Below are 11,523 nucleotides of genomic sequence, written 5' to 3' on the forward strand. Positions count from 1 at the left end.
CAATAGTATTGAGTGCTTAATACAATGTAAAAGAATTTTAAGTTAAATATTGCGCCGTCTTCATGTAGAAACCACACATGGGGCGATAGTTATTAATATGACCAATACAATATATTAGCCTTGTGACCAAACTTGTACGGAAAATATATCGATAAAATTAGGAAATTGGCACTGCCAACCTGTTACATATTTCACTGTGAATGGCAAAATTAATAACATACGGAACCTGTAAAAGCTGAATTTTGTGCAAAAAATAAATAAATAAAACATGGCACACGATCGGGAGGTGCTGCGTATGATATGGGAAGGTCAAATTGGAATTTGCTTTCAAGCCGACAACGAAGAAATTGTCGGCATCAGGCCAGAACCGTTTTATTTGATGGTGTCACGTCTCAGCTATTTGCCCCTGGTCACAGACAAGGTAAATTAAACAAAACAAAAGGAAAAACAAAGACAAACTTATTTATTTATATATAAGCACCAATTGTCCTCATGTTTCTTAACAGGTGCGAAAGTATTTTACCCGCTATATTGCTGCCGAGCATCAGGATGGCGCCGCTTGGTTCGATTTCAATGGAACGCCGCTCCGTCTGCATTATCCAATAGGTACTTATAAAAGGCGGCATTATGGGCGTAGCAAATCGAATTGTAAATTTAAATATTTTGCTATGCATAGGAGTGCTGTACGATTTGCTGCATCCAGAGGAGGACGGCACACCCTGGTGCATTACCATACACTTTTCCAAGTTTCCAGAGGAGACGCTCGTCAAATTGAACACAAAGTATACATGAGATATAATATATATATATAACTAATTTCTGTAAGATTGGCAACTAATGAGCTTTATTGACATTTGCAGAGAACTGCTGGAATCGCATTACTTGGCCTGCCTAAAGGAGGCCGACGTGCTAAAGCATAGAGGCTTGGTAATCTCAGCCATGCAAAAGAAGGATCACAATCAGCTCTGGCTAGGCCTGATAAATGATAAATTCGATCAGTTCTGGGCGGTCAATAGACGCTTAATGGAGCCCTATAGTGACCAGGAGTCATTTAAGAACATTCCAGTGCGTTTCTATCACGACGATGTAAGTGCTCAAAATCAATAGACTTCAGTGAAGTTTGGGGTGTTTGCCTTTAGTCAATGACTAAACTAAGAGTACTTGTAGAAGCCAAAGAAGTAGTAATAGTAGAAGTAAGAAGAATTAGTAGTATTTAGTAGTAGCAACCGCTATAAGAAGCACTTTTGAAAGTTCCACATCATGAGAAGAGTCAAGAGTCAAAGAGTTGGTTTATGATGCTATTTCATAAATATGTGAAAACGAAACGATATTTATAAAATAACGGAATGCTTAATATGAACATATGTATATGATTAATGGCGTATTGGAAATGGCTCTTGCCTTTCTGACTGTTGCATAGAACGATCTATGCCCCTGCTTATACCCATTCACAAATTGTTAGAAGTATATTGGCTCTGCGCAATGTCCGCCCTACTCTGCATACACCAATCTATTTTAAAGTAAAGTAATTTTATAATATTCGATTAACAATTCTATATGCAACGGAAGTGTAACTAAATAGAGTGAAGACAATCGTGTTGCCTATTGAAGCTAGAGACTAATATATATACATGTATATATATATATTATATATATATATATATAATATACATATAGAGGTATGTCTGCCATAATTGAAAAACCTTCATAGTCTTTTCTAAGTGAATCAGTGTTGACGCTCTTATATTTTTACTGAAAGAAAATATGCCAAAAACATGAAAAGTATCTATTATAGAAATAGTCAATCTCTTTGGTGCACAAATATTATATAGTTTGTAGCGATTGCAAAAAGTTTCTTAGGTGTTGCCTCTGTTCAATTGGTGCGTGCTAAGAATTGTATAAGATCGTCTTATTGTCAACATATGTCTTATTGACAATTTTTTAGGATGTAGTGCACGCTTGTTGGTATTATTTACAGATCGTTCTTATTGCACTGCCAGGTGGCAACGCTGTCTTAACAACATAACCTCACTCAATAAAATATTGAGCAAATCACTTTTAGATATATGAAATATAATCCTTTATTGGAATTATTTAATAATAATAAAATAAGTTGATTTAGGCCGAATTTTATGTCTAGCCGCTGAATAAGACTAATTGATTTTATGAGAGTCATAAAAGTTGTTTGACAAAGATATTTTGGGAGAGACGTGTTAATTATTATATGATATTCGCGCCTTATACGTAGATTATGGCATATCTAAATTGATGTCGCCTCAGCGTTATCTAGCACGTGCAGCATATTTAAACAGAAGATATAGAGATAATGCTCTCATCTCTCATCTGTCTATCTCCAAATAGGATTTTACGTACATACAAAAATTAATATCGCCGCTGAATGAAACTGGACAAAAGAAAAATCTGGCCGACCTGATGGCCGAATTATCGACACCTGTGCGCAAAGCAGGTGAGTGCACATAATAGTATATCTAACAACAATATATATATATATATATATATATATATATAGATATAGTGTATATTGGGGTATTTGTTACACGCACGCAGCTATCAATTAGCCGCAGCCACTCAAAACCATTTGCTTGCATTCTTATAGCAGCATCCTTAACAGCCAAGTCTTTGTCTCTCTCCCTCTCTCTTTCCGTCTCCCTCTTTATCGTCGCATTCATTAGAAAAGCGGCCAAAAAAAGGTGCCAGTCAGTCTGGCCGAAACTTCGTTTTGTCGGCTCTCGCTGACTTATTTATTTTTCTATTGAAGCGCACACAAAACGAGGCAAAGCCGCTGGCAGCGTTGTTGCCGACGTCGCCGTCGACGGCGTCGTTGACGTTACTGCCAATCATTCCTCAATTCATCAATGTCGCCCAACAACAACAACAACAAAAGAACTAAAAATTATTGAACAATAGCCCCAGGCAGTCCACGGGACTCAAAGCCGAGAGCCGGGCAGGTTGCCTGTTGGATTTTTGTGTTGTTTTCTTCTTCTTCATTTTTCGTTTTGTTCTCTTCTCTTTTGGCCAAGTGTTTTTCGAACCATTCAGCTGCCTAGACAAAACGTATGCAAGTGTGTGTGTGTTCAACAATAGAGTGCGTGTGGATTTTTCGTGGCAAGCGAACGTTGCAAGAGTCGCTGCTGGATTCCAACTGACCTGCGGCGCCGGCGACAGAGGACGCAAGTGCGAGCGAGTCAGCGCATAGTTGACTGAGTCTGCGTGCATGTATATGTCCGTATCTGTGTGTGTGAGTGTGCCGTGTCGCAGTGGCTTAGGTGCAATAATAGCATTGGGAATTCCATAGCCAGACAAAAGGCGGAACTAAATACCTGCGGCTGGGATTTACGAATTACCACGTGAACAACTACACTAGCTGTGTGCATGCCTGTGTGTGTGTGTAGGTGTGTGTGGAACAACTAATGCTAGAGCTAGTGCGCAGACCTCTTTCATTGAGAAGCATCTAACACTCGACTATACCAAGTGCGCTCTCTGCTCTCTCTCTCTCTCCCTCCCTCTCTTTATCCTTGCAGCCCGGGACTCCTTGTGGCATCTGTTTTCGCTTAGAGCGAACAGCAGGTTGGCCCTGCGCCTTCAGCGGGTATTTCCCCGGACTACAAGGTGTGAAATTTTTATTTGCATGCTTCGCCCCGCACATACTTTTCCCTGTTAGCAACATTTCATTTTCTTTTATTTTCGTTCTTTTCTTTGGTTCTTCGATTTCTGCTCGCTTTGGTCCTGGTCTTGGTAATTCCCATTTGAAAGGTGAGAGATTTGTTGGTGAACAAACACCGATCCTTTTCCTTCCAATGGATGCCCACAATTTTCTGGCTGTAACACGTATTTTCCCAAAGGTCATCCAATGTGACAGTTGCAATACATTTCCCTTGTCCTTGATGCACATACACACACAGACTCACCTACCTACACACACGGCTCTTAAGTCTGGCTTAAGTGGGCCAATGGATCAGTCCCGTTGCGTGCTCTTAGACACAAGTTAATTCCCGATTAGGTCAATTGAGCGCCCCCAGCAAAGTGAAAAACTAAGAAAATCTTCCATTGATATGCTCTCTATAATTGAGCAATTACTTAGCTAAATTGATTGGGTTTTTCTACTAGTGTTGTCGTTGCTGATTATTATTATTATTATTTATATTATTATTATTATTATTATTATTATTATTATTTTTATTTTTATTATTATTATTATTATTATTATTATTATTATTTTTATTATTATTATTATTTTTATTATTATTATTATTTTTATTTATATTATTTTTATTTTTTTTTTATTATTATTATTTTTATTATTATTATTATTGTTATTATTATTTTTTATTATTATTTTTAATAGTTTTGTTATTTTTATTATTATTATTATTACTATTTTTGCATTAGTCTTATCATTATCACTAATAATATTAGTATTCTCATCGTCTATATTATTGTTAACATTATCATTAGTTAATTCCCTTTATATCTTTACTATATCATTATAGTTATCAATGCCATTATTATGATTATTATCAATATTGTTTTCATTGCCAATTTTATTGTCGGATCAAGATCATTATCATTATGATTACCAATTTCAACGTAATCGTAATCATAATTATCGTCAATTTCATTGCCACATTATGATCAATATGATCTTTATAATTATAAGCATTGTAATTACCATTTTCATAATCATTATAATCAGGGATATGAACCGCATTATCATAATTATTAGAGACTATAGGAGCTCTAAGCATAATTTTTCATTGTAATCCTCATAGAAGTTGTATATGGCATACATATTCATTCCATCAAATTTGATGTGTTCGTTTTTCTATATCAGACTGAACATATGTCTGAATCGATCTATGAGCTCAGGCCTAAGTTCAATATAAACATATCTAGAATTAAATATAAAATTTTTCCGAGGTTCATATAAAGAGCTAAATTAGAACTTTGTTTTTATATCGAAAACTCTTTCGATCTCTCTGAAGTATAATGCTATTATTTTCGTTATTGTTAACGATAAACCTAGCTAGATCTTTCACAGAAAAAAGTCTTGTAATTTATGAAAAACCATTTTACATCAATAGAAATCAATTTCCAATCAAGAAACATTTTTTTTTCCAATATATGCAAAAGTTCAGCGAATCGAAGATGAACATAGAACGCCCCCAAGTGGTGGAAGTACGTATTTTCCGAACCGAACCGAAAACTCATTCAATGGATATGTTTATGAACATCCACCCCCTCCTCCACTCCCACACCCATGCACATAACATGAGTTGTTTATAGTGAGGCTTACTGCGTCTAACATTGCCTGTAATGATGATCCGTTTAGTGAGCCAAACCGCTCTGGCCCCTTTCAGTTGCTGCACCACCCGCCCCCTTTCCAGTCTCTTGCCAATTGCAGTTTTGTGTAAAAGAAGAAAGAAACGTTTTGCCGCCACCGCCGCTGCTGCCGTTTGCATCCGCATCCGCCATCGAAACACCCACAAATCACATTCAAAACGTGGTCAACTGCTGGCGGATGGGCGGGGGAATTGGGGGGCAATTGCACGCACGTACATCTAATGCGTCTGTGTGTGTGTGTGTGCGTGTGCGTGTGTAATGCGTGCATTTTCATAGAAAATTTGTATTTAAATTGAAATGAATTTCAAATATACAATGCAGTCGTCGTGGCGGTTCAAAGTAGATGCCATTCCGAGAAATCAAAAAAAAACCAAGCAACAACAACAACAACAGAAGCGGCGGCAGCAACAACGACAACAGCTAAAGGCGGCCCGAGAATCTAAGACGCGTCAAAAATAAAGAAAACGCATTTCTGTGCGACTGCGACTGCGCTGCAGCGTCGCTGTCTACTTTTTTTAGTGTTTTTTTTTTGCTTCGCTTTTATTTTTTATTTTGTGCAGTGCGCGCAGCATGGGGAGCGGTTGGCGGGAGCCCATAGCACAGGCGCTTTCATGATTTGCCGCCGGCTGTGAGTGGCGGATCTGGCGTTCACCGGAAAGCATCGTCAGCTTCAGCTACAACTACAACTACAACTACAGCGTCGGCGTTGGCGTTGGCGTTGGCGGCGGCGTTTTGGCTTTTTGAATGCTCACACATACGCACACACACATACTAACCAATGGCTCTCTCGCTCACACATAACACACACTCACTCTCTCTCGCTCTCGCTCTCTTTTTTCTTGTGTCTGAATGCTCTCCCAATTTGTGTGCGTACGTGCGTGTTAGCTTGCGCTGGTATTGGTATTGTTTGCACTGGTGTTTGCTAAGGCTGCTCTCGAATGTGTGAAAAGGAAGTTCTGAGATATCACCTCCGCTTATTTGTATTTACACCTCCACCTCCGCGGGCAACTTCAACTCCACCTTGCCCGTCGGAAATCGCACCTCGCGCTAACAGCCCAGCGCTTGTATATTTATCACGTTGCCCCGTCGCTCCGTCGCAGCCGCTGCCGTTGCTGCTGCTGCATCATATCTTTTATGGTCAGCAGTTTCGGCGGCGGTGGCGGCTGCTTCTGCTGTTGTTGTCTCTCTTTGCCATTGTTATTGCTGTTGCTGCTGCTGCTGCTGCTACGGCTGCTTGTTGCTGTGTTGCATTTGCCACCTTTGCATTTGCTTAGTTCCATTTCGACACATTTTCGTTTGCATTTCGTCAATCAGACAAACAATGCACAATGCAATCAGGACGACCCTCACCCTCGCCCTCACTTGTTCGCATTGTATGTGTGTGCAAATATGTGTGCGCGTGTGTGTGCCTGTTTGCTTGACAATTGTTTGCGCCACGCCCTGGCATTTTGGGTGGGCTGCTTGGTCCGTAGAGCGGCAGCTGCAAACAAAAAAAAAACGAAAATGCAAGCAACAAGTTGGTCCTTTGAATTCATTTTGTCTCCCGAATTTTGAACGAAATCGGCTTAAAATTTAACGTCGTTTCCACTGGAACAACACGCACGCACTCACACACACACGTACACACACACACGTACACACACACACACACACGCTAACTGACTGGAAAGCTCATCACATTAAGCTCGCTCGCGTTCGCTTGTCTTTAAGCTGAGCTTTCGGCTTTTGTCTTCGGCTTTCTTCGGCTTTTCTCTTAGCCTCTGGCCGTTCTCTTCGTTTATTTGCTGCGTTCGCTGTTTTATCAGCTTTTAACTGTTTACATTAGCGCCTTACAGCGAACCGTACTCACATCCGAATTATGTTCTCAATCAATTTGATCCCATCGCATGTTTGCCTTCGTCTGTGTCTGTGTCTCTGTATACACAGCACAGCAGACCGCAGCACATATCCAGCCAGCAGTCGTCCCATCTCTATCCCTCTCGCACCTCCATTTCCTGTGCTACGTTTTGTTTATGTGCTTTTTGGCGCGATCTGCCGAAAAAAATGCTCAGTCAACAGCTTTTATACGCTTTTATTCGAAAGGGTATCTGCGTAATGGAATTTGATGGAATGCCTTAAAATACCACAAACCAAACGAGCTAAGAGTGCAGACGTCGCTCTATATTATGTGGTTCGTATGGGGAACATCGGTTAAGGATCATATATATTTATTATAGCTTAGATATTGCTTCTAAAAATAGTTAGGGTATTCGCCCGTTGTACATACCTTAGCTTATTACATTTCCTGCCGCTTCAATTGAAATCCAATTTTAATTTTGTCTTTCGAGTTTAGTTGACAACTTTGTTTTCCAATCCAAACAAACTAACTGCAAAACGTTTGAGTAGAACTTCAGCAACAGCGACAGCAACAACAACTTACAACAACAAACCGTTACAATAACAAATAACAATTGAAAACCCAAAACCCCAAAAGACAATTGATTTCGCAGTTTAATCGCGTCATGAACTGCGAAATGAAAATATGCAATCGATATGAATGTATCTTGCCATCGACAGACGACGCCGATGACGACCGGAACTGGCGATCGCCGTCACTGCGGCGACAATGAATCGCTAAACAAAGATACTTTATCTATAAAACTACCGAAACATTAATCAATGCCAAGCAATGCAGAAAATTCTAGTCCAATCACGGAATTCTATATTTAACAGCAGACTTGACGGAGTTACCAGACAAAACTTTGAACTTTGACATGACATCTTCAAGGTAGATATACCAAATAGTGTAAAGATAGAATTCATGAAATGTTTCAGTACAAATAGAACGATGTAAATTTAATAATGATAAATCTAATACTCAAAGAAGTTAAAAGTTAATCTGATAATAAGATATGCATATGGAAGAAATATATATCATATCTATAGAAATTAGCTATATGCTTGATCCATTCACTTAGACCAAAAGGCATCAACTTAATAAACTTAAAATTGAAATTATATATATATATATTAAATTATATATAAAGTATAGATCATAGATCAAGGAAAGAAAGAGAGTCCGAGAGAGTATTGCCTGGCTATATATTGTTGGTTTTTATTCGTTTATAGAGCACAATCTATGAAATTATTATGATTGGCTTTCTTATCAGATACGTTGAACATTCGCGCTGCAATGTTTTATTTTTAGGCATGAGCTATGCGCCTCCAAGACTCCAGCACGCCCCAAAGTCAACTGAATCGAACAACAACAACAACAACAGCAGCAGCGAGTAATGGCTGTCGTTTCGTCAATTGTGACTCAGTTGTTGTTGTTGTTGTTGCTTTCGATAATAAGACTGTTTGGCGCCATTCTTTGCATTGGCCTCGTGTGCCATTCAATGTGCTCAATGGTTTCTCATGTTCATTATTATTATTGTTTATTGAGGTATTAGTATTAGTCGTAAATTTAATTAGTATTATTAATCGATCTAGTATTAGAATTAGCTGCATTAGCTTAGTTATTAATATTATAATAAGCATGGATATCGCCTTTGGCAGAAGCATTCATTAGCATTAAAATTAGTGTTAGCATTAGCACCAACACTACCATTGGCAGAGGCATTGGCATTAGTACTTGCATTAGCATTAACATTAGCATTAGTAGCAGTGTTCGAAACAGCATTAGCTCTAGCCTTAGCGTTAACATTAATATCAAAGTACATCATAAGTATAAGCCATAGCATTTGTATTAGCAGTATCATAGAAAACATCATTAGCATTAGAATTATCATTAGCTGGTTTTATCGTTGACAACATCTTTATAATTAGTATTGATAATTAGCATTAGCATTAATATTGGTGTTCACATTATGATATCAGCATTAGCATTAGCATTTCTATGTCAAATACATCATTGACATTAGTATTCCCATAGCTTTAACATTCGCATTAGTATTAACATTATTATCATAAGCTAAAGCATTAGCATTATTTTTAATATTCTCAACGCCAACGTATATAGCACTAGTATTGCCTATTGGCCTAATGCCATTAGTAAAAGAGTTTCACAAATATAATTCATCCGAAAAGGAGCTTTCAGTTATAGCTGCATATAGATTACCCCGCCATATCAGCTGAATATATATCACGGCAAGCTCCTGGCTCGATCTTTGGACAACTTCACTTGACAGACTTTCAACAATGCAATGCGTATTGTACTTATTTGCGTAGTGTCTAATGCGCTGTATTCTACACATATATCATCATCATTCATGGATCACAGGCATTTCCTCTCGCAGGGTTGGCGGAGGGCAATTGGCGGGTGGGCGCGTTTTATAAATCGAATCAAATGGAATCGTATCGTACATCGTTGTGCATTTAATACGTATGCGTCCTACTTGAACTCGGGCCCGTTGCACAAATCTTATCTCTGGTCACCCGCTTCCCACTCTATGTAATCAGGCATTATCAGAGCTATACTATACCATATATGTATATTATATATATTATATGTATTGAATGCGATATGGCTTGTTCGTGTGTGTATGTGTGCTACTTATTTGCTTGTGAATATATATTTATATGCGTGTTTGAATACCCTGTAGTCAGGCAGGGGTATACAAGAATTGTGAATACGGTTACTCTCATTCTACTTCCTGAAGATGTGCTTATATAAGATATATTTAATGGTATATCAACGTTCCAGTCTACTTTATATATCAATTTCCCATCGAGTCATATACGTATATATGTGCAGGGCATTCATTTATTATGTTCTTTAAAGGTAATGATCTTGTCCAATTGTTAAGTATATTCAGCAACTAAAGGTGAAATCAAAACTATTTAGGAGCAGATCCGTACACAGAGAGTACAGAGAGCATCCTCGAAACAAATACTATTTAGCGATCGCATAATAATTGATCATTGCCAGGAGATCTAAGCTAGTTGAGAGACAGCTGATCACGGCAGCCCTAATCTAATGCGCATCCTCTTCCTCGTCGATGATACTGAGCGAATTAAAAGCTCTTTCGGCTGATCTTACGATCGTCGAAGTTCCTTTTGTGTTGTGCGCGTGCGTCTACAATTGTGGCGCACTGTACTACAGTAATCTATATTTACAATATGCCTGGCTATAATTATAAATGACGAAAGAGTCAAAACCAATGATCGGGCCACTTGAGCGCGTTGTTGTTGCTTATCGATTAATGGTAACGCCTAACCGAAAGCCTTTGGCCCATGGTCGATAATGGGTGCTGTGATTTATATGGCAATCAGATAGCAGGAAATACTCATATATAGGCCTATATATAGTCGCAGATTATGCGAAGTGGGCGCTAATACTGATTACCGACATCCATAAAGAGGGACTGAGAAAAAAACGTACAAGTGTAGATCGCTAATCGATAAATTATCGATAGCCGTAGTGCTCCGAAAACTCCGAAAGTATAGCAGATATAGTCTAGCAAAGAGTTTTGATACATAGAAGATATAATATTCATATATTGATCGACTCTTAACTAACTTCTCTTCGTTTTATCTCCTTCTTTTCGTAACTTTCAGTTGGCTTTCGGACTCATGGCATCGGCCTGCCGGAGGAGACGCAGCTGCAATGGATGTCTGAGCATATGAGCTATCCTGACAATTTCCTGCATTTATCGGTTGAGTACGAGAACACATAACTCTCAGAGACAGAGCGAGAGAGCATTCAAATGAAATTACAAGTTGGAGGGAGTAAAGAGTGCGCCAATCCAATGCTTTAACCCAGGGCCGATCTGCACACGGACCGATATACACACTTACCAATAACTGTAGCAACTAATTAATTATTAAGTTCAATGTACAATACATTAAATATTTATGTACCATATACTTATGCAATAATATATATAGCTTGATACAGCATTTATACTACATACACATAAAGCGCAATGGATTTGCACTCTGTCAATTCATCGATCATAGCAATTCGTAATATTTATTCGCGCATTATTCCCTTGCCGACAAACGGTTCGTGCCGTTCTATTTATAAGTCCCCCGGGGTTCATTTAGGAACTGTATACAACGTGGCAAAAATCGTGCCATAATTGCTTATCAATTTCAAAAGAAAACTCAACAGAAAATTAAAGAAATACCCTGGAAGCGTACGTTAGCTGTGAGTGCTATATCTGATGGATCTGTCAGCAA

General features: G+C 38.5%; 1 protein-coding gene across 2 annotated transcripts; it reads left to right on the forward strand.

Annotated features, from left to right (window-relative positions):
• Window positions 1-208: 208 nt before the first annotated feature.
• Window positions 209-11,254, forward strand: LOC111602861 (autophagy protein 5). 2 transcript variants are annotated; one of them, XM_023320176.2, is made up of 6 exons: window positions 209-421; window positions 507-606; window positions 677-782; window positions 861-1,086; window positions 2,362-2,467; window positions 10,900-11,254. In XM_023320176.2, the coding sequence occupies exons 1-6, from the start codon at window positions 269-271 to the stop codon at window positions 11,016-11,018; spliced, it is 810 nt and encodes a 269-aa protein (XP_023175944.2). In that variant the 5' UTR covers window positions 209-268; the 3' UTR covers window positions 11,019-11,254. The 2 variants fall into 2 exon arrangements, with proteins under 2 accessions (XP_023175944.2, XP_023175945.2); XM_023320177.2 differs by lacking the exon at window positions 2,362-2,467.
• The last annotated feature ends 269 nt before the right edge of the window (window positions 11,255-11,523 follow it).

Source organism: Drosophila hydei, unplaced genomic scaffold (genome assembly GCF_003285905.1).
Source record: "Drosophila hydei strain 15085-1641.00,03,60 unplaced genomic scaffold, DhydRS2 tig00000343-arrow-arrow-pilon, whole genome shotgun sequence".
NCBI classification, from domain to species: Eukaryota; Metazoa; Arthropoda; class Insecta; order Diptera; family Drosophilidae; genus Drosophila; species Drosophila hydei.